The 23,651-nt window shown below is 49.9% G+C and overlaps 1 protein-coding gene across 3 annotated transcripts in view; it reads right to left on the reverse strand.

Moving 5' to 3' along the window:
* Window positions 1-2,090: 2,090 nt before the first annotated feature.
* The window catches only part of Hck (HCK proto-oncogene, Src family tyrosine kinase), a 41,019-nt gene continuing 19,458 nt past the window's right edge, over window positions 2,091-23,651 (reverse strand). The window contains exons 4-14 of one of the 3 annotated variants that reach the window (XM_047541952.1): window positions 22,871-22,913; window positions 22,488-22,590; window positions 21,725-21,823; window positions 20,386-20,489; window positions 16,820-16,969; window positions 16,178-16,330; window positions 14,673-14,852; window positions 13,702-13,778; window positions 8,386-8,539; window positions 5,286-5,417; window positions 2,091-2,946 (exon numbers count right to left, since the gene is read on the reverse strand). In XM_047541952.1, coding sequence (XP_047397908.1) covers window positions 2,744-2,946; window positions 5,286-5,417; window positions 8,386-8,539; window positions 13,702-13,778; window positions 14,673-14,852; window positions 16,178-16,330; window positions 16,820-16,969; window positions 20,386-20,489; window positions 21,725-21,823; window positions 22,488-22,590; window positions 22,871-22,913 — 1,398 coding nt within the window. In that variant the 3' untranslated portion in view covers window positions 2,091-2,743. The remainder of the gene's footprint in view (window positions 2,947-5,285; window positions 5,418-8,385; window positions 8,540-13,701; window positions 13,779-14,672; window positions 14,853-16,177; window positions 16,331-16,819; window positions 16,970-20,385; window positions 20,490-21,724; window positions 21,824-22,487; window positions 22,591-22,870; window positions 22,914-23,651) is intronic. The other 2 variants (XM_047541951.1, XM_047541953.1) reach the window with 2 other exon arrangements.

Below are 23,651 nucleotides of genomic sequence, written 5' to 3' on the forward strand. Positions count from 1 at the left end.
CAGCCTTGTGATGACCCATGGAAACTAAGTGCTTCCCTGAGTGCTCCGAGCCACTCGAATGGACGAATTGAACCCAAGGAGGGGGTGGTGAGAACCCCGACCTGTAACAGTTGGTCACAAACACAGGTGAAGCAGCCTGAGGCTGTGACAGACATCTGAAGTTGGGGTACTAAGCCCCTCAACCTTGGGATCTGATATTCTCCAGGTGGAGAGTGCTAAAACCAGAATTAGATTAGAGATCAGTCAGCTAGTGTCCACTATGGCAGAACTGTTTGCCAGATGGTGGGGAGAAATCCCCACACCTTTTAGGGTCACAGAAATCTGTGTTGATTATGGTGTGAAAACAGGAAAAACAGACACTTGGGTTTTTCCTAGATGTGGATAAGTTAAAACATGTCTAGGAAAAAACCCGAAGTGTCTGTTTTAGTTAGCTTAAATTTCTACTGTTCTTCTTATACTCAGGTCTATTTTTTTTTTTTTTTTTTTTTTTTTTTTTTTTTTTGGTACCCGGGATTGAACGCTGTGCACTTAACCGCTGAGCCATATCCTAGACCGTTTTTAAATTTTTAAATTTTGAGACAGGGTCTTGCTAAGTTGCTGAGGCTGGCTTTGAACTTGTGATTCTCCTGCCTCAGCCTCCAGAGTCGCCAGGATTACAGATGTGCACCCCACCCCCACCCTATGTACCCAGTTCTTAAGGCTAGTACTACTGACGGGTGCAGAACAGATTCAATAGATAACAGATTTCTGCGTGACCCTAGGAGGTTGTGTTAGTTAGCTTTCCGTTGCTGTGACAGTATACTCGATAAAATCATCTTAAAACAAGGAAAGATTTATTTTGGCTCATGATTTCAGAGGTTTCAGTTCATGGTCACTTGGCCCTGTCACTTTGGGAAGCAGAGCATGGTGGAAGCACATGGCAGAAGAAACTGCTGTGCATGATCAGAAAGCAGGGAGAGAGAGAGAAAGAGAAAGAGAAACAGAGAGAGAGAAGCTAGGGTTTCCATGTACCTTTTTTTGTGTGTATGTGGTGCTGGGAATTGAACCTGGGGCCTGTACATTTGAGGCAAGCACTCTACCAACTGAGCTATATCCTCAGCCCTTCCATATACCTTTCAGAGCCATGTACTCAATGACCTACTTCCCCCAACTTGGCCCTACCTCCTAAAGTTTCCACCACCTCCCTAAAGCACAGTAAGCTATGAATCCATAAATGGATGGATCCATTCATGAGGTCAGAGTCCTTGTGACCCAATCACCCCACAATATTCTGACCTCTGAACATGGTTGCATTATACACCAGACCTTCAACCTATGACCTTATGAGGGACGTTTCAGACCAAATCGTACCAGGAGGCTGTGATATAGACCCTTCAGGGGATGCAATAACATTGAGAAGTGTCCCATCCCATTGTCTCCCTCTTCTTATCTTTCACTGATGTCAAAAGCGAACTGCAGAAATGTGGGAAGCACCCACTGCCTTCTCGTCTCCTCACTTCTTGTTAAGCCTCCCTCCCCATTCCATTGAGAACTTTCCAGGCGAGGTCCCAGGTGCCTCTCAGCTGTCACATCTCTAGACCTCAGGATTCCTGCAACAATGAATACCATCTTAACAGTCACGATGGCCATGTGGTCATGGGAGATGCCAGGGCTTTGGGTAGCACCCACCCTGAGGGAGATCTAGACCAACCAGCTCAGGTAGCAGTGTGGCTTGGCAGGAGCTCCAGGGTCCTGGATCATGAGATATCATACCTGGCATTCTGGTGGACCCTCGTCCTGGAAGGCAACACCCACCCAACAACTGGACACCAGTGTGATAGGCAGAATAACGGCCTCTCAAGGATATTCATGTCATCACCCCCAGAAACAGTGACAACGTTACCTTACTTACATGGCAAAAGGGACTTTCCAAATATGATTAAAGATCTTGAGGTGGAAAAGCATTCTGTATTATTTGGATAAGTCCATTGTAATTGCAGGGATCCTTATAAGTTAAAGAGGAACACAGGAGACTCAATCGGTGAAGGGGAAGTGATGTACACAAGGCAACCGTGAGTGGAGGAGGGTGGTGGTCTCTTGAAGTCAGTAAAGGCAAAGAAACAATCTTCCCCTGAATCCTCCACAAGGAAGGCAGCCCTGACCACCCATTTCAGACTCTGACTTCTGGAACCATCAGATGATAAATTTGCATTATTCGAAGTCACCACACTTGTGGTCACCTGTTATAGCAGCAATGAAGAAACTAATACAGTCAGCGACTATTTTAGGGCAGATGGAAAACTTTGAGCGTTGAATCTCAATTTTTTTCACACTCCTGCTCTCTAGGAATGTCCTTCCACCTTTCTGATTTGTCAGGGAGCAAGAAAGCAAATAGGTATTCAGGAACTGGAAGGACAGGAGGGCAGAACTTCTGATACAGCTCTTGGCATTCATGTCTTTTATTCAATATCTTTTATTTAAATACTTATTTCATAATTTTAAACATTGCTAAATCACAGCTGTGATTGGAATTCAACCATCCCAGGCAACAGAAATATCAACTTGGGAGACTCCTGAGAATGGTACAGTATGGATTGGTAGAGTCAAAAAGAGACTGTCCAGTGCATCCCACCCACGTGGCAGATGAGGAAACTGTGGCTGGAGCGAGGGTGGGTGTCTGGAAATGGGAAAGATGAATGGGCTTCCGTGGACGGTGCTGGAGACACCTCCCAGGCACGTCCTGGCCCCGTCCTGGTCCTGCCCATCAAGGCTGCTGTTGGTACTGGCTCTCGGTGGCCGTGTAGAAGTCATCCAGCACACTCTGAATATATTCAAAGGTGGGCCGCTCTTCTGGGCGGTTCTTCCAGCAGCGGGTCATGATGTTGTAAAGCTCCTCAGGGCATTGCTCTGGTCGAGGCATCCGGTACCCGTGCTCCAGTGCCCTGATCACCTCTGGGTTTGACATTCCTGGAAAGGAGCCAAGGAATTAGAAAGGGAAGGATCGGGAAATGAGAGCTCAGGGTGGAGAGAGACTGTGGCTTCCCCAACAACTGTGGCTCCCCATCTCGCCTTGTAGGGGCCTCTGCCACTGAGAAAGCCAGACAGTCCCTTTCCCAGCTTCCCTTGCAGCTAGGGCCTGGGACCTGGGAAAGGACAAGGGGAGCTGGTGGGGCACATCTGTTGGGAGATTTCCAGGAGAGGTTCTCCTTCTTGATCAACAGACCCGGGAGAACACCCCTTCCTTTCTTCCTTTGGACACTGTGAGATGATGCATTACTTGAAGCTGTAGCCACCAATTTACCCACATGGGAAGACAGTCACAGAGAAACTAACTCGGCATCCTGACAGCGTTCAGCTGCTGAACTAACCAGCCATGGAATAATGACTTGCCTCTGGTTTCAGAAATGCTTAGTGCTATTACTTTGGTTATTTGCTTCCTAATGCATTCAGATGGATATAGGGCTCTATAATCCATTGCCTGGTTTTTCCTAGTGCATCCACAAAACAAAAGTCAAGTGGCCAGATTCAGGGTCATCTTATGAGGGGGACAATTTCCTTGTCCAATTTAAGTTTATATTAGTTTTGTACCAGAACAACTGTTAAAAGCCTGTGATCCCTGATTTTATTAATTTATTCATTTATTTTGGTACTGGGGATTGAACTCAGGGCACTTTACCATTGAGCTATATCCCTAGCTCTTTTTATTTTTTATTTTGAGGCAGGATCTTGGTAAGTTGTTGAGCTGGCCTCGAACTTGCAATCCTCTCCCTCAACCTCCTGAGTTGCTGGGATTATAGCCATGTGCCATCAATTTTATATTCTTAATCCTGAACTCCAAACTCATAGATTCAAGGGCTCCCTTAGACATCTTTACTTGGAGGTCTATATGTCACCTCAAATATAACAAGGCTCAAACAACTCTTATAGAATGGAGATAACCATTCTCTATTCTCCCTCCCTGATCTCTATACCGGCAAGTCATATCTTTTCTTTTTTTGAAACTTATCTTAGATAGTTGATGGGGATCCAGATTCTAATTCAGTGCTGTATATATAAAAAGTCAGGGGCTCTTTATATCCATCTTGATCCTCTCCAATGTTCTAGCTACATATACCCCAAGTGTTCACTGAGTTCCAGGCAATCTACGTGCTGGGAACATCTTTGTATACCCAGTGTTGGGCACTGCCCAGAGGCAGGGGGATATATTCATCCATTTGACAAATCATTACTAAGAACCCACTATATTTCAAGCACAGAGGTGGGCACTGGAGTCACTAGTAAGGAATACAGTCATGATTTCTGGCCTTATGGTGCTCCGAATCTGATGGAGAAAATATTAAACAAATACACGATTATATCTATATGTGTGTATATATATATATATATACATATATATATACACACACACACACACACACACACACACACACACACACACATATATATATATATAAATTTTTTGGGGGGTACCAGGGATTGAACTCAGGGGCACTTGACCACTGAGCCACATCCCCAGCCCTATTTTGCATTTTATTTAGAGACAAGGTCTCATTGAGTTGCTTAGGGTCTTGCTGTTGCTGAGGCTGGCTTTGAACGAGCTAAGGCTGGCTTGATCCTCCTGCCTCAGCCTCCCAAGCTGCTGGGATTGCAGGCATTTGCCACCATGCCTGGCAAATACATGCTTACCAATTGGGATGGATGTCATGAATGAAAATAGCATAGGATATTATGAGAGGAAATCACAGGGGAGATGAATTATTCTTTAGATGATGGGGGAGGGGACAGCAGGAAGCTGGAGAAGGAGGCAGAGGTCTGATCATGTGGCACCTGATGGCCAGGTGAGGTGTTTGGGGGGTTGTGTGTCAATTATAATGGGAGACCATGAAAGAATTAGAGGTGGAGAAGGGATAAGATCTGATCTGCAGTTTAGAGAAATCCTTTTGGCTGCAGATGGAGAAGAGCCCGCAGGAAAGAGGGGAGAAACAGCAGGACGTGATGTCAAGATGATGTGGGCCTGGAAGCAGGCAAGGCTGTGAGGTGGGCGGACGTGAGAAGCGTTTCAGGTTGACCGGCCAGGACCCTGTGACTCCTGGAAGTGATGAGGGTGAGAGAGAAGAGGGGTCCAGGAAGCCCCCAGACTGCAAGCTTAAGAAATTGGGTGGATGGTGGTGACTTAGCTGAGATGGGAACGGCAAGGGAAGGTTGAGAGTGAGGATCAAGAACTGTTCCATGGATACATCAGTGAGAGGGACCCGGTGCCTGGCTAGGTTCTGGCAGCAACCCCAAGCTGAGGCCCGCTTCCCTACCTGGGTAAGGGATCCGGCCATAGGTGACAATTTCCGTCAGCAGGATACCAAAGGACCAGACATCTGACTTGATGGTGAAGGAGCCAAAGTTGATGGCTTCAGGAGCTGTCCACTTGATGGGGAACTTGGCTCCTGCAGAGTTGGACAGAACAGAGTCAGGGGGATCTCGGGAGCAGTTGTGGCTGAGCCTCTGCTAGAGCGAGGGAACAGGACAGGGCAATAGCTGCTTCCTGCAGGACTGTGGAAGCAGGGGACATCTTTCTGGAGGGCAGATGGCAGAGGGGAGTGGACGGGTTGTTGATTCAAATGATATTCCAGTGAACTATGCTCAGAAGAATGGAGTCCTAGAGGTCACAGCATCTATGGGGACAGAAAGACTTCAGGGGCCTCGAGTCCAGGTCACAGTTGATCTTGGTTCCCTCGGCCCTGGCAACGGGGCGGGGAGGACGCTGGCATAAGGCTCTGAGGTCGGCCCTGTCACAGGGTGTCTCCTCCCTGCCCCCTTCCTTCCACCTGGCCTACGAGGGGCTTAGTTAGCCTTTTGTTAGTTAGCTTTAATTAAGATATGATTGGTGAACATGGACTGTGAGATAGGCAATGTTCCTTGACCTAAGATGGGCTTACCTTCTGATAAAGCCATTGTGAAGGTGGAAATCCCATAAATAAAAAGGGCTGGGGAGATAGCTCAGCTGGTAGAGCGCTTGTCTTACAAGCGCAAGGCCCTGAGTTCGATCCCCAGTACCAAAAAAAAAAAAAAAAGTGCATTGAATCGAGCCCACCTCCTGACCATCTTAGCTCAGCGAAACTGTCAAGGATCAGTTGTTCCCCTGGGCATGGAGAGGCTAACCGGGAGCTGCAGCTCACTGCCACTACCCAGCCTGGGGAGAGAGGGTCCTCCTGCATATCACTAGCCAGGAGAAGAGTCAAAATTCAAGCATCGCTTCTACTGGATGTGGACTGCTTTTGTCCCATTGCAAAGCTGAAAAATCCTAAGTCGCACCATCACAAATTGGGGACCATCTGCATGTTCTTTGGAATTTGATGGGACCGGCATTGTGGCTGAGTATTGAAAATTCTGTGTGTGTGTGTGTGTGTGTGTGTGTGTGTGTGTGTGTCCTTCCCTTCCTTCCTTTGGATCTAGGGAGTTTTTATTTTCTCCTTATCCTCTCCTGGTTTAGAAGTTATACAGTCTACTTTTATTTTTTTAGTACTTACCCTTTGCTTGAACTTTTACATTTTATTTCATTTTTTACTTTTTGGCACTGGGGATTGAACCCAGGGGCACTTAACCACTGAGGCACATCCTCAGCCCTTTTTATTTATTTATATTTTTTTTAAATTTTGAGACAGGGTCTCACTAAGTTGTGCAGCACCTCACTAAGTTCCTGAAGCTGGCTTTGAACTTGCGATCCTCCTGCCCTCAGCGTCCAGAGCTGCTGGGATTACAGGTGTGTGCCACTGCGCCTGACTGGTTTAAACTTTTTTATTGAGTCATAACAAATATAAGATTAACGCGTACAAATCTTAAGGTACAACTTGATGCATTTATACATATATAAATGCATTTTTACATATAATGCATATTTATATATTAATATTATCATATATTCTATATTATATGTATAATAAAAACACATCTTTATAATCACCATCAGATTAAGATATAGAATGCTTTCAGCATCAGAAGGCTTCCCTTCTGGCTCCCTCCCAATCAATACCTCCCTACTCCAGGTAACCACTATTCTGACCTAGTATTAGAAATGAATTTTGCCTGTTTTTTCTTTGACAGCTTTATTGACATATAATTCACAGACCATAACATCTATGCATTTAAAATATACAACTTCATAACTTTTAGAATATTTTCATCACATTCCCCCTGATATTCCGTAGCACTTATTCCTCATTTCTCCCCAACTCTCCCCACCAGGCCTAGGCAGCTGAAAACTCACTTTCTGTGTTTATGTCTGTACCTGTTCTAGACATTTCCTATGAGATGCATCTTCGTGCCTGGCTTTCACTTAATCTGCTGTTTCCAAGGTTCATCTGTATTGCAGCATCTTTCAATCCTTCATTCCATTTTATGGTCAAATACTATTCCATTGAATGGAAGGCCACATGTTGTTTATCTGCTAATCAGTTGATCAACATTAATTAAGGTTGTTTCCATTTTGGGCTACTATGAGAATGCTGCTATGAACTTTCATAAATGAGTTTCGTTTGGGAGGGATTTAGTATGGACAGAACCATTCAGCATCTACATTATTGGGGTCTGATTTATTTCACTTTGATACTGTTCTGTAAGAGTTATCCATCTGGTTGCCTGTGGCATTGCTGCATGGTATATATTATGTGAATATATCAAAATTTATGTGTCCATCCCATTGTTCATGGACATTTGGAGACTTCCCAGTTTTGTCTACTGTGTATAAAGTTGTTCTTTTTTTTTTTTTTTTTTTTTTTTTTTTTGGTACCAGGGATTAAACCCAAGGGTGCTTTTCCACTGAGCCACATCTTCAGCCCTTTTAAAATATTTTACTAGAGACAGGATTTCTCTAAGTTGCTTAAGGTCTTGCTAAGTTGCTGAGGCTGACTTTGAGCTCACATTTCTCCTATCTCAGCCTCCCGAGCTGCTGGGATTACAAGTATGTATCACTGTACCCAGCCATAAAGTTGCTTTTTAAAAATTTTTTAATTAAATTTTTTGTAGTTGTAGTTAGTCAGAATGCCTTTATTTTATTTGTTTATTTTATGTGGTGCTAAGGATCGAACCCAGTACCTCACACGTGCTAGGCAAGCACTCTGCCACTGAGCTATAGCCCCAGCCCCATAAAGTCACTCTTAACCATAAGCTGCAACATGTACTTACGTCACTAAGTCTAGAATTGATTAGTGCAGCTCAATCTGCTCTGAAATTTCCCTCTCAAAGTCACTGGGTGAGATTCAAGTTCAGGACAATAAGAAAGACCTCACCAGCTTTGTAGTGCACCAGCTTCGTGTGGGGACAGACCTTTGCCCCTTGCCAATCACTCCGCAGGTATCTCCCCTCGGCACTCACCCGTGCCAAGCGTCACGTGGGGCTGCAGGCAGCATTCCCTACCTTCTCGAGCTGTGTACTCATTGTCCTCGATGATCCGTGCCAGGCCGAAGTCAGCAATCTTACACACCAGGGAGGCAGAGACCAAGATGTTGGCAGCTCGGAGGTCCCGGTGAATGTAGTTTCTCTGCTCGATAAAAGCCATGCCTTCTGCGATCTGCATCCAAAACGGAGATACTCTTACCCTTGGATCTGGCCCAGCCCAAGAGGTTCTCACCCTACACCAGAAGGGGATGGCCCAAGTGGGAGGAAACTGAAAAACATCGGCACCAGCTCCCCTTGGTGTCAGAAGGGTCCTGGGCTCAACTGGCATTTCTCTGTGTATCCTCCCAGGCTGGGGACTCCTGAAGGCCTGCTTAACTTAGGGGATTTCTCTAGAATTCCCAAACTTCCGGAGAACACTTTGAAATGTCCTCAAGGAAAAAGCGGTGTGATGATTTCTCCAGGAGAAAATTCATTTGTTCATTCAGTGAGATCTAAGGAGTTTCTTATGGGTGCCAGACCTATTACCTGAACAGGCGGCGAGCTGGACAAAGCCCCTGAAGACGCTGGTAAGTACCAGAAGGAACAGACAAGGCAGGATGCCGGACAGGAAGTATTAGGGGCTTGTTGGGTGGTCAGGAAAGTTGGTTTGAGGAGTTGAATTTTTAGCAAAGATCAGAATGATGACAATAATAAAAATGGTGTCAAACAAGAATGTTCCAGGCAGAAAGAACACCAGGTGGGAAGGCCTGGAGGCAGGGCTGAGCTGGGTGTTTGTGGAACGGCTCCAGGGCCAGGGAGGCTGGGCAGAAGATGTGGAGAGCTGAAGTTGAGAGCGAGATCCCAGTTAGGAACAGCCTTACAGTCCAAGAGAGGAGGTTGGATTTTATTCTGATGGTGAAGGGAGATATTAGACTTTGAGCAGCAGTGTGCATGATTTTTTCCTTTTATTATTGGTGGATTATAGTTGTTCATAATGATGGGATTTGTTGTTACCCATTCATACATACGCACACTAGAACAATATAATTTGGACAATGTAGCGTGCATGGTTTGATGCACATTTATTTTTTTTTGTACCAGAGATTGAACCCAGGGGCACTTAAACACCAAGCCACAGCCACAGCCCTTTTTATATTTTATTTTGAGACAGATTCTTGCTAAATTGCTTAGGGCCTTGTTAAATTGCTAAGGCTGGCTTTGAACTGTGATCTCCCTGCCTCAGCCTCTCCAGCACGGGGATTACAGGTGTGTGCCCCTGAGCCACACTGGATGCACATTTTTGGACTGTTGTAGCTGCCCAGTGAGTAAGACCAGGTGGAGGGCAAATTCCCAGGAAGCCTCTGATAGATTTGCATTTGTGTCTTAGAGACATTTTATCTCTAAGAGTTTGGATGGAAGAGGTTTAAGATTAATCCTTAGACATCCAGGAAATAACACAGTTTACAAACTGGCCTCTGGCCAGTCCCTTTGAGTCGGGCATCTTCATGATCCCTGTTTAACAGAGGGGACACAAGTCAGGAAAATTCTGAATGTCAGCCTCAACCCCAGGCTAAAGAGTTCTAATCTATTGCTCGGCGCTGCCTTTAAATAACCCTAGAAGGCCAGGGCTCTGGAGGGCTGCAGTGGGACAATTTGATGAGACTGTGGGAAGGTCAAGGTGAAGGTCTGTCTAACCAGACCTGGTCTGTCTGGTTAGACAGACCAAACCAAGGCTATGCCAAGGGCTCCTGGGCTGAGGTGAGTAGGTGGTGCACTTGCAGGGTATGGACAGCAGGGGGCACCCGAGGCAGCGGGAACGGAGGTCCAACTTGGGAGCAAAACTTGGGAGTTGCTGATTTTCTCTGGACTAGAGGTGTTGGGAGAGGGGAGTGTGGGAATTTATAAGAAGATGAACCATTAGCCAGAGTTATGAGACTAAGGGCAGATATTATAACTCATTTATTCTAAGATAATACTTAAATACACAGCATTTGCCATGCTTGGCTGGAGGGACTTTTGCTATCAGCGCTTCTTCTACAGATGAGAAAACTAAAAATCCCCGAGAAATAAATTGTAGGCTGCAGAGTAGGGCGGAAACCCCACAGCCCAGCTCAGAGTCCTCCTCGTCTACCCTACCGGACTTTTTTGCCTAGTACTTTCTACGGTGCAGTCAAAAGGCTGGCAGTCTCCATTTTTTAGTACCCACTGGCCGAAGCTCATAAATTATCTGTTGTCACATGAGTTCAGTGGGGGCCTTAGGAGGCAGTGCAAGATAATGACTTAGTGACTCTGGAATTGGACCAGCTCAGCTTGAGCCCCAGGCTCCAGACTCTCAAGCAAGTTACTTCATTCTTTGGCCTCACTTTTCTTTTCTGTAAAGTGGGACAATAGTACCTGCCTCCAGGGAGTCATGTGAAGATTAATTCTCTAAGCCCACATCAAGGGCTAGGGACCATGCCTGCCATATACTATTCTCTTTGGCCATGACCATTCGTGCTCCCTGTTCTCAGAGAGTGCTCCCTGTTCTTACCTTGCTCAAAGCTGCACAGGTAGAGCTGGGATTGATGCAAAATCCTAAGCCCATTTGCTTACAGACTATTCCTTAGAGGCACTGGAACTTGGGTTTGTCACAGAATTGGAGCTGGACCAATTTGAAAGGATATTCTAACCTAGGGCTCTTCAAGTTGAATCCTACTGATGCCTCCAGGTTGTCTGGGGATGGGGGATGAAAGAAGGGTCACATATAAGGCTCCTCCTGCTTGCTTCCAATAGAGCAGCTCTCTTTTGATTTACAATTTTATATATTTAGCTACCATATAAAACTTCATTTACTACGCTGGGCACGGTGGTGCACGCTTGTAATCCCAGTGTTTGGGAGGCTGAGGCAGGAGGATCACAGGTTTGGAGCCAGCCTCAGCAACTTCCTGAGGCCCTAAGCAACTTAGCAAGACCCTGTCTCTAAATCAAAAATATAAAGGGCTGGGGATGTGGCTCAGTGGTAAAGTGCCCCTGGGTTCAATCCCTAGTACCAAACCAAACCAAACAAAAACTTCATTCCATTAACTGAGTTGTGGCTAAAAGATGTTATCAAACTTGACTAGCACAGTTATGGTCCAGTTCCCTCACTGGATGAAGGATAATCTGAGACCCAGAGTAGTTCCTAGACCACAGCCAGTTGGAAATGGGCCTGGGCACCCTCCTGCTGCCCCTGTCTGCCTCTCTAGGATTGGAGGTGAAAACCAGATGCCCAGGTAAGCTCCTTCCTGTCCCTGGGCTCAGAGTCAACTTCTTTCCGGGTGTACCGAGGCCCAGAACCTCTTTCCCTATTTGGTTTGTTTTCCCATCTGTGAAATGGTGAGAGTAGCTTTTATCACAGTCTATGCAGGCTACCCAGCAAGGTTTCTGCTACTTGACAGTTATCATTTAGTAACAGACCAACTGTTGTTTCTGGAGGTTGAGCCCATCCCAGTGAAAACACCAGGCCTTGATTTCCATACCAGGCTCTGAAAGCACAGCCTTTTGTTACACCTTGTCAGTGCCCTTGGGGTCTCTGAGATTTGCATATGCAAATGAGTTCTTGCCCTGGGAGATCTCCAGAAAACCCAGTCCCAGGTCCAGTTGTGGTCTCCCTCAATTCTCACGGCGTGCAAACCTGCATTTTTCCCTGGAGGCTCCAGTAGACCATGTCCAGTTCCTTTGTTTCCCCTTTGGGCTTTTGTATGGTTGTTTCTTCTGTCTAGAACATTCTGCCCTTCCTCATCTTTCACAGCAGCCTCCAGGCTGCTTCCTCTGGGAAGCCTTCTCTGATTGCTCCTGGCAACTCAGCTGTGCACTCCCTGAGCACCTCCCCCCTCCTCCTGGTTTCCCCACAGATAGGACAGACCATGTGGCAAGGAAGAAGTGACAAACCCAGGCTGGGGGTGAGGGGCTGAGAGGAAGAGAAGGGACACAGACACAGCAGGCAGCCGCTTTACCATTGAGCCAAACTCCTAACTACTAGATGGGGGTCTCGAGATGTGTGTGTGACTCTGAGCCAGGGTCTCTGGGAGATTCAGTTGTCAATAACTGTCCTCGTCTGGACGGTGACGTCTGAGGACAGCAGTGTTTTGTTTCCTTCACTGCTGCATCCCCCCCTAATTTGCACAGCAACTTGGGTACACCACTTAGCCTTACTGAGCCTCAGCCTCCTGCTCTGTACTTAACTTCGTTAGGACTCAATTTCCTATTCTGTAAAATGGGATGACAATGACCTTTCTGGCCCAGCGCTCTGAGCCTGCGGGCATCGGTGCCCTGGTGCAGTCTCCTCCCCCAGGACTCTGGGCGTGGCCTTGTGGCTTGCTTGGCCAACCGGATATTAGCCAGCCGAGGCTTCATAAGCATTTGCACCCCAGGGCTTGGCCCCTTGGGGAACACTCCCTCTAGGAACCCTGGCGCCGCTGTGAAGAAGCATTGGTTGGTTGGACTACTGAGGGGTGAGAGGCTGCGTGGAGAGAGCTGGAGAGGACGCAGCGTCCCCCTGCACACGCTCTCCTCGGGCAGGTGCCCACCAGAACACATCCGCCGCGCCGTATCCCCTCGCTTTGCCATGGCTTCATCCAGCCAAATGCAGCATGGGAAACGTTGTCATTCAAACTACGAGACCTTGAGAGTGGTTCGTTACATAGGGACGGACAACGAAAATCCCACTCCAGAAAGACTGAACGAGCTGGTACCTGTGAGGAAGAGCCGGCCCCCCACACCTGCGGGCTCTGCACCCAGATTTTAACCAACTGCAGACCAAAGATTTTAGAAAAAAGCTGCATCTGTGCCAAACCTTTACAGTTTTGCTTCTTGTCATCATTCCCTAAACAGCACAGCATAACAACCATTTCCACAACATTTACACGGGACTAGGCATCATAAATCATCTGGAGATGAGTTAAAGTTTATGAGCAGATATATGTAGGTCATATGCAAACACTGTGTATGCAATTTTATATAAGGGACTTGACCATCCACGGACCCAGTCCCCATGCATACCAAGGGACAACTATCCACACAAAAGTACGCTTTTATACTGGACTGTCGATAACCGTTACTTTTTTTTTTTTTTTTTTTTTTGTAGCCGGGATTGAACCCAGGGGTGCTTAACCACATCCCAGTCTTTTAAAAAATATTTTATTTAGAGCCAGGGTCTCGCTGAGTTGCTTAGGGTCTTGCTAAATTGCTGAGGTTGGCTTTGAACTTGCGATCCTCAGCCTCAGCCTCCCAAGCCACTGGGATTACAGGCGTGTGCCACCACACCTAGCTAACCACTGTTGAATCAATAACTGAACTCCTGTCCCTCTCCCCCGAGCCTCACCAGGAGGCTCTTACCTGGGCTGAGAAGTCGATAAGTTTTGGCAAAGGCTGCTTACTGCCTTCTCCACTCTTCAAAAAGTCCAGCAGGCTTCCTGCATGGGGGAGGGAGAAGGAACATTTACTACTTTTACTATTTAGTGTATGGTTAAAATTTTTTCATTGCAATCGACTTTTTTTTTTTTTGAGACTGGGGCTCACTGTGTTGCCCAGAGTGGTCGGGAATTCCTGGTCTCTAGAGCTCCTCCTGCTCCTGCCCCTGAGCTCCTATCCTCCTGCTCTAATCCCCCTGGGATTAGAGGTGCACACCCTCCCAGCCACAGCCGGGTTTGTGTCTCCATGGGTGGTGCATGTGACTGAACGCAGGGTCACCGCTGGGCAGGCACCCTACCACTGAGCTACAGCCCAGCCAGAGCAGGGGGTTTAATGAACGCTTCCCATTCCGCATGTTTGAGGACTAGAATCTGAGTTTTTTTTCTGACAGGACTTTCTGGTTGCCAGCTGAATTCTCTGGCTGAGACGACCCTCTGAGTCGGGGCACCTGAGACCGAGCTTATAAATAAACTGGCATAATTGTATATTTAGGAAAGGGAGTTTTGTGATTTCAAATCACACGCAAGGCTGCGTGGAGTATTTCCGTGGATTCCTAAATGGGCAGGGGTTGAAAATGGTACTGGAATGGCCACCTCAGAAATGCCCCTGGGAAATGCTGGCTTTTCCCCCTGCTCTTTCTCCAGAGCCCTCGGCACCAGGACCGGGGCTGAGGAGGACACGTCACCCTGGTCTCTGGGGGCGCATGGGGAACCCATCAGGGACCCACGTGCCTCTCGTCTCATCACTCCGGGAATTCCGGTTGCGTCCCTCCGCTGGTGGCCCAGGTCCTCCCTTTCCCATGAACCAGGAGGGCTGGTGCCCACTGAGTACTTGTTGGCAGAGCTCCTGGCCAGAACTGCAAAGTCGCCTCGGCCGCCCGCAGCACGCATGCGCACCTTTGGCCATGAACTCCGTGACGATGAAGATGGGCTCCTGCGTGACCACCGCGTGCAGCTTCACCAGCTTGTCGTGCTGCAGCGTCTTCATGAGGTTGGCCTCTGCCAGAAAGGCCTCCACCGACATGCTCCCGGGCTTCATGGTCTTCACGGCCACCTTGGTGTGCTTGTTGTAGGTGGCTGAAGGGGACAGGGAGCCAGGAGGTGGTTAAAATCCACTGGCCTTCCACCGTCCCTGGAAGACCCACTGCAGACAGGCCTCCCCAGAATGCCCTCTCTGCCCATCCCAGTCCTTAGACAGGGAGGGACGGTACTGGCTTTGGGCTCAGACGCTTGTGGGCTGGAAGGCTGGTTTGCTGCTTCCCTGCTGTGTGTACTTGGGCAAGTCACTTAACCTCTCTGAGCTATGGTTTCCTCCTCATCTGCAGAGTGGAAATGATAAACACTCTTTCTGATGGACCATTGCAAGATTAAAAAATCATCTCAACACCACTTAGGTTAACACACACACACCCCACACCTCATCTCAACCTTAACACTGCTCTTGAGATAAACAACAGACTCATTATGCCCTGCATGATCTGGCATGTCCACCTCTCCAACCTTGTCCTCTAGCAAACTTCCTCTTGCTGTGCATACACGAATCACCCTGCTTGTCACTCAGTCCCTCGAGCGCCAACCCCATCCCACCCCTGGGACTTGGTACCCTGCTTCATCTTGTGCTTCTCATTGATTTCCTGATTGCTTTGGTTTCCATCTACTCCTTGGCTTCCGGGAAGCTCCAGCACAGATCCGGGGCCTCCTGGAGTAAAGGTCTAGGGCCCCGTGTGCCCCAGCTTTGTTTTGCAGCTGCACTCCCGTCTCACCCTCCTCTTTTTGTCCCTTTCTTTTTGTCCCTTTCTTCTCATTTGGTGCCTGGCCAATGGCAGGCTCTCAATAAATGTATTTGCAACGTGTGGCTTTTCAGCTGACTTTCCCCGCGGAATGGTTGGCATCTCTGCAAGCTGTCTGCACTCCGGTGGGAGCAGGGTGCAGAATTCACACAGCGGGGGCACCGGGTCCTGGGCCAGGAGTTGTGTCCACCCCACGGCTCAAGGACGGCAGGGGCAGAGTGTGCCTTTCTGTGCACACAATGTCTGACATGCTGCTGGGCACAGGACAGGGGCTCAGAATAGCTCTTCCTCGGCTGCCAGCACTGAGCTTACCTGGACGGTTCCAAGCTACACTTCCTCATTCTTCATTTTCATTCTCCCAAGGGGCCTCTGGTTCTGTCAACCCCACACAGTAGCCCGTCTCCATGGGGGAATTCCTTCTCTAGGACTCCCAATTCCCAGAAGGAAGTTTTGGATCACAATAGGCTTGGCTTCAGAGGCAAGAGTGTGGACAGCAGGGAGATTTGGTTTGCTATCAGAAGAATTGCGGTCATTTGGCTGCAGGAAGTTCCTGGAAGCCAGCTTGCTCTCTCCCCTGGCGCCCTCCCCTCTCGGGGCTTGTGGGATCCTTACCCATCCAGACTTCCCCGAATTGCCCAGCGCCAAGCTTCTTCTGCAGCTCCAGGGACTCCCGAGGGATCTCCCAGGCGTCTTTCTCCCACGGCTTCTGGGGCTTGGGGGACAGGCAGGGCACTGACAGTTTCTGGCAGAGACCATCCTTCCCCTCTGGAACAGAGTCCCCTGGTCAGCTGAGGACAGCAAGCTCCGAGCCAGCAGGAGCTTGCCCTCAGAGGCCTCCTGTCGGAGTTCTGGTCAACGTTCCACCTGCCTGCCACCAACAGGGACATCCCCGAGAGAGCAGAGCAGGACGGGATGCCGCCTGGACATCTCGCCTCTCCCACCCTCTTGTCCAACAAGCCTGCAGGGGAGTCCAGAGCAGCTGAGAGGGTCAGAAAGTGCACCCAGAGCCTGGGACTCCAGAGGACAGGCCCATCTTGGTGGGAAGTCTGGGGGCCAGGGCTGCAGCTCAGAGGCAGAGCATCTGCCCAGCGTGAGTGAGGCCCTGCCTTCCACCCCAGCTCCACCGAGCAAAGCGAACAAGACCCAACAAAGGCGCTAAGACAGGAAAACCAAGGTGCTGGCGCCCTGCCTGGGGAGGACCTCAAGGTCAGGGGCCGCCTCTGCAGTGCGGGCTGTGCCTGGGGCATGACTCACTCTTGTAGTGGGCCACCAGCTCCTGTAGGCTGCTGAAGGTGCTTCTCGGGGAGATGTAGAAGCCCCCGCTGTCCAGGGTCCGGATCTTATAGTGCTTCACTGTGTCTCCATGCTGGGGCTCGTAGTCTCGCACCGATAAAGAGTAGCTCCCTGCCATGGCCAGAGGGAAACGCCTCAGGACGACACCTCGGCAGCCGTCTCCTGCCAGCACCCGACTCCCTTCCCGCCACCTCCGTGAAGCCACTGCAGGCACCATCCTGGCACCTGGGCAGGAGCACACCAGGGAGGAGTGGGTTGTGGCATCAGGCTCCTGGGTTCTCGCCCTGGTTCTGCCATGTCCAGCCATGAGACTTTGGGCAAGAGGTGACTGTATTGTTTCTGGGCCTCAGTTTCCTCATCTGTAAAATGGGAACAGTCATGCCTCCCTCCCTCCCTCATTGTCTTGCCTGGTGTTCTAAAGCAGTGATGCTTGTATAAAGTACTAGGAACAAACACTCAGTAAGTGGTTCCTGTCATCCTCCTCCTCAGTATTTATCTACCACTTACATCCATCTGTGGAACACCCCTGTAATCTCAGCGGCTCAGGAGACTGAGCAGGAGGATCGAGAGTTCAAAGCCAGGCTCAGAAACTTAGTGAGGCCCTAAGCAATTCAGTGAAACCCTGTCTCTAAATAAAATACAGAAAGGCTTGGGGATGTGGCTCAGTGGTTAAGTGCCCCTGGGTTCAATCCCTGGTACCAAAAAAAAAAAAAAAAAAAAAAAAAAAAAGGCAGATTATTTAGAAAGAAAGAAATAAAAAGAAAAAATAAAGAAGATTCAATCAACTACTGAAATGTGAACACGTCATGGTAGGCTGAGCAGTGGTCCCCCAAGATGTTTGTACCTGGAACCTGGGACCGTGTCACCTGGCATGGTAAAGGGACTTTACGCTCAGGCTCTGGAGCAAGGGCCAATATTCTGGGTTGTCCAGGGAACCCCAGTGTAAGCGCATAGGTCCCGAACAAGGGGAGGTGAGAAGGTCAAGGTCAGTTTCAGGAGAGAGGAAGGTGGAAATTGTGGGTTGGAGAGGCGTCAGGAAGGCCAAGAACCAGGGAATGAGGTTTCATAAACTGAAACAAGGCAAGGAGAGCCCCCAGGAGGGACCAGCCCCACTGACACTGCGTCCTGAGCCAGTGAGGTCAGACTTCTGACCCCCAGAGTTGTGAAATAATAAGTGTATGCGGGTCAGGTGTGGTGGTGCACACCTATAATCCCAGTGGCTCAGGAGGCTGAGGCAGGAGGTTCAAAGTCAGCCTCTACAACTTAGTGAGACCCTAAGCACTTCAGCAAGATCCTGTCTCTAAATAAAAAATAAAAATGGTTGGGGATATGACTCAGAGGTTAAGCACCCCTGGGTTCAATTCCCAGTACCAAAAAAAAAAAAAAAAAAAAAAAAAAGTGTACGTTGGTCCGAGCCACTGAGTTTGTAGTACTTTGTTACAGCAATGAAGGAACTCAGCATATATACTCCTGTGGACCAGAAACACACAGGTCTTTGAGTCCATGACTACAGTTTGCCATTTGCCAGCTGTGTGCCCTTGGGCATGTCACTAACTCTCTTTTGTTTTCCTCTAAATGTCATAGGATTTGGGGAAGGCTTATCTTTAGCTTATCCTTATTGTTGGTGGTGTTGGGATCAAACCCAGTGCCTTGTGCATGCTAGGCAGGGGCTCTGCCACTGAGCCACACCCCAGCCCTGCTAAACTGGTGAATGAATAACAGCTGACCACGCATGCCAGGAGCTGTTCTAAGCACCTGTACGAATGAATGATGAATGAAAAGGAATAACATTTATCATAATGAATTATAGTCATATTAATTCTATTATTTATAATAATGAATACCCCCCTGAGGTAGAGCTTTTTAATATTACCAGCCTTGTTTTATAGATGAGGAGATTGAGACCCAGAGAGGTGAAGTAACTCACCTTTAGCCACACAGCTGGTAAGTGGCAAGGCCAGGATTCAAACCCAGGCAACTGACTCCAGAGCCCTCTCTTAACCACCTGTCCCTGTCAAGACGAGGCTAGCTTGACTCATGCTCGGAAGGGTGGGATTCGGGGGCCTCGGGCGGCAAGTTTTATTTCAGTGGTTCAGCCCCCATCATGCTTCTGCCGAGGTAGCTGGGAAAGCTCGCTCTTGCCCCTAGAGGACCATAAAGCTTGTCTATCCCTGTCTGCAGCATGGACCAGACAGGTCCCCAAGATGTCCTGGGCACAGCCAGACAGGAGAGGTGCTGGGTAACAGGAAGTCTCCTCTTTTTGTGTCTTTATTTCCCCCTGGGGGCTGAAGGGGCTTGTTGGGTGGGAGGAAATAAACCTTCACTGACCGGAAACACTGATCGTGAGTGACACTGTCCTAGCCACATAGGTCAAGTTGGCCACACTGATGCTTTGGATCCCCCGAAGGGTTTGCTTTAGGGTCTCATGAAATCACACTTTAGGCAACTTGCTTGATTTATGTGAATCAGCACTATGTGGAGGGCGGCCCTCTGTGTGTGGTCTGGAATCCAGCACCCCTGATGCTCATCCCCTTGAGAAAGCTAGGGACTTTACGCTCAGGCTCTGGAGCAAGGGCCATTTTTCTGGGTTGTCCAGAGAACCCCAGTGTAAGCGCATAGGTCCCGAACAAGGGGAGGTGAGAAGATCAGGTGGTTATGCAATGTCTTCAGGAACCGTTCCTGTCCCCTCCAACCCCCATCACTACTCAGCAAGATGTCACCCTCAGGGTACAGGGATCAGGTGGCTGCTGCAGACATGGAAACTTCCAAACACCTCCTCCAGGGAGCATTATAAGTAGAGTCCCAGAGGAGGCTGGCTTGGGTCTTTCTGCAGGCTTACCCTACCCCATTTCCTTATGGAGGGAGAAATTAGGCTTGTGGACAAGATAGATTGTGATTTAAAAAAATAATAATGAAAGTTAAACTGGGCACGGTGGTGCACGCCAGCAACTCAGAGGCTAAGGCAGGAGGATTTCGAGTTCAAAGCCAGCCTCCGCAACTTAGTGACACCTGGAGTGACTTAATGAGACCATATCTCAAAACAAAATGTTTAAAAAGGGCTGGGAATGTGGCTCAGTGGTTAAGCACTCCTGGGTTCAATTTCCGGTACCAAAATAAATAAATAAATAACCCCAGCCACTTGGGAGGTTGAGATAGGAGGATCTCAAGTTCAAGACCAGCCTGGACAACTTGGTGGACCGTCTCAAAATAAAAAATAGAAAGCCGGAGAGTGTGGCTCAGCGGTAGAGGCCCCTGGGTTCCACCCGTAGCACCGGGGGAACAAGCAAGCTAGAGAATTTCCAGGGCAGCAGGTGTTGGCCGCATGGTTTTCGGAGCCCACACTGCGCGGACTGCCTTCGGGAGCTGGCGGCCTGCGCCTCCCGGGGCTGCGCGGGGCCGGGCCGGGCGAGGAGCCGCAGAGCGCAGGAGAGAAGCGGCAGCCGCGGCCGCGGGCGGGGCGGCTCAGCCCTCCACCGGCGCTTCCCGAGGGTGGGGTGGCCGGCCCAGGTGGGCAGGGCTGGCGTCACCTTTTGTGGTCTCGCTGTCCCGGATCATGAAGGAGCCCAGCACGTTGCCCGGAGCCAGGAGGTGGCGCTCCGCGTCCTTCCGGCTGATGCCCTTGAAGAACCACCTGAGGGAGAGGACGCAGAGGCTGAGCCGCGCGCGGGGCGTCCGCTCCGGAGCCCCCGAGGCCGCGGGGCTCGGGCGGAGGACGTCAGGGGCTGGGGCTGGCTTCCTGCAGCATCTTCGACTCGGAGATTTTGGAGAACGCCATCATCTTTTGATGTCAAAACAGGTGTTTTGCCAGAGGCAAATCCCGCTTGCTTAGCCTATGGGATCTGGGGGAGGGCCTTTCCTTAAGGAAAAATAATGCGGCATTACGAATGCACAGTGCTCATGGGTCTTTCCAAGGCCACTCGGGAAGACCGGGTGCAGAGACAGCTGTCCTAACCAACTGTGGACAAGCATCTTAATTTTGCAATTTCACAAGCGCACATGTGATCTTGGGGAGGCTCCCTTTCAGGGTCTTGGGGGGCTGTGGAGTGAGCGCTTGAGCTCCCTTAGCTTTCCGGTCAATCCTTCTCTGCACACACACAGTTGAATATGAAGTTGGTACGAATTTCTAGGCTTAAACGTGAGATTGTAAAGAATTTTATAATTGGGATCATATCCTGGGAACTTTGCTTCCTTCTTTCTGAATATTTGGGATACTGGCTGGCAAAATTCAAGGAGTGCCAACTGAATCCATTTCCACCCTCACAAGGATGATAGAAAAAGCCCCAGGACAGATGTCAGCTGGCCTTGGCTCCGCCACAATCCTGCTGTGTGACTTGAAGCAAGTTGCTTTCCCTCTCTGGGCCACTGTTTCCTCTGCTGTCGACTGCGGAGAAAGATAGCTAGTATTCATTGAGTTCTTCCCATCTACCCAACAACTCTATGGAATTGTCACCTTTCTTATTCTGAGTTTATAGGTGAGGAAACTAAGAACAGAGAGGGCAAGTAACTTGTCTGGGGTCATGTAGCTTGGAAGTGTAGAGCAGGGTTCAGACCCAAGCAGTCTAACTCCAGAGCCCAAGTGCAAGCACTCACCCTGGTGGGGAAGGCAGACAGTGCACATGTGAATAACCAAAGAAACAAGATCAGTTTTCTGCTAGCAAGAGATGTTCTGAGAGGATAAAACAGGCTTCCATGAGCGAGAGTTGTGGAGGGGACCCCCCTCAGATGGTGGTCAGTGACGGCCTCTCTGAGACCCGAAGGACGACAAGCCAGCCAAGCCAAGAGCCCTGGGGAGAGCACGCCAGCAGGGAGACCGTGTGTGTGCAAAGGGCCTGAGGCCATCACGCTTGCAGGAAGTGGGATACTCACTCCTCCGTCTCCAGGGAGTTCACACGGGCCACGTAGTTGCTTGGGATGTAGCCCTCTTTCCTGGTGGCCAGAGACCGAGCCCTCCACCACTCCCCAGATCTGAGGGACAGGAGGGAGAGGAGGAGTCAGGGAACAGAGGGAACGATCTCCAGTCCCTGCAGGTCCCCCGGCTTGGCCTAGAGAGTCCTCCATCCCCAGGAGGCCAATAGGATGAAGGGCAGGGCCATGACTGTCCTGAGCCCCACGACCAGGTGTGGACACAGTCCCCACTCAGCCGGAGGTCAGCCCATCCCTGAGTTCACAGCCCGTGGACTGGGTCTTTGGCCCTGCCCCTCCTCGCTGGACCTGTCACTCTGGCCCAAGCCAGGGCCCGGTGCCCAAGGGGACTCCCAGGGGTTCTGCTGGGGCGAGAGCCAGTGGGCCCGAGGGTCTGGCTGAGTATGACCAGCTCCCCTTGTTGGGCCCCAGCACTTCCTGGTGCTCTACCTACCTGCGGCTTGGGAGCCTTCCAGCTCAGAGGCCCAGGGGTTCTGAATGCAGAGGGCCTGGCCGTGGGCAGCTGACCCCTGGCTAGCGCCTTGGCCTGGTCACCTCTGCCTGGGTTGCGCCATTGCTAGGTCCCCTTTACTGTGGCTTCCACCCAGGGTGACAGCCCCCTCCCCCCTCTACTCCCAGTATGACAGCCTATTGGTCCTTCACTGAGGCACGAGAGTCTACGGCAGGCCTGAGGTGGCTGCGTCCCGGGGACCCGCCGGGGACTCACTCCTCCAGGACCACCATCTGGTCCCCCTTCTGGAAGCTGAGGTCTTCGCGGTGAATGGCCTCGTAATCATACAGGGCGACCACGACGGTGTCCTCAGAGCCTGCCGGGAAGGGAGAGGCGCGGGGAGGTGAGGCTCCTGGGCGCTCCCTGTGGCAGCCGCGGTCGGCCCTGGCCCCCGAGCCGGCCCTTCCACAGCCAGAGCCCGCAGCGCTGTGCACCTGTTCCTGGACAGTGTCACGGAAGCCAGAGCTTCCGGGCAACTCGGGGGATTTTCAGGGGAGTCTCTGACCCTTTGGGATTTTTGCCTCAAACTCTGACTGAGAACTTAGCCCAACCCTCTCCCAGGTACAGGACTCCACTGCACCTGGTTGCCAGGTACTCACCCTCCGCAAGCCCGGGGGGGTTGCCATTGTTGTTGTTAGGCCCCTGGAAGGAAGAAGCAGGAGAAGAAAATGAGTCTGAGAAGGTGGGAGAAGCCATGGAAGGGGCTGGGGTGTAGCTCAGTGGTAGAGCACCTGCCCGGCTTGCAGGAGGCCCTGGGTTCCGTCCCCAGATCCACGGAAAGAAAAAAAAAGGATAGCCATCTTACCCTTGCACACATCTTACCCTGTGTGCCATGTGAGGGGGCCCAGAGAGGGCAGAGAACATGTCCAAGGTCACACAGCACATCAGAGGCAGAGTTAACACCTGCCAGGTTTCTTGAGTTAAGGCCTCTGCCCTGGGCCTTGGACATACTTGGATTGACCCTTCCTTTCCACATACATGAGGAATTTGGTCCAGATCAGTGTTTTCCAGTGTTTGAAGGAATTGTAGATCCATTAATATTTCCCATGAACAAATGACTCCATTATGTATGTGAAAAAATCTAAGTGTCCATCCAAAGGGACGGCCACTTAGATCATGGCGTTCTAGCATCTTAGAAGAGGAAGGTCAAGACTCACTACTGATATAACTTGACCTCAGAGACACATCATTGGATTAAAAAATAGCTAGCTCTGAAGAGTGATAAGTACGGTGCACGTATGTAAAACACGCACTCACGTATCCTCAATAGTTTCCGTGGCCTCACACTAGATGGTGTGAGTGTGAATTCATGGAAAAAGTTTTGCAAACGTCTACACCAAACTGACAACCACGGATTCTTCTGGGGGCTGGGGCACTGTG

Source organism: Sciurus carolinensis, chromosome 2, assembly GCF_902686445.1.
Source record: "Sciurus carolinensis chromosome 2, mSciCar1.2, whole genome shotgun sequence".
NCBI lineage: Eukaryota > Metazoa > Chordata > Mammalia > Rodentia > Sciuridae > Sciurus > Sciurus carolinensis.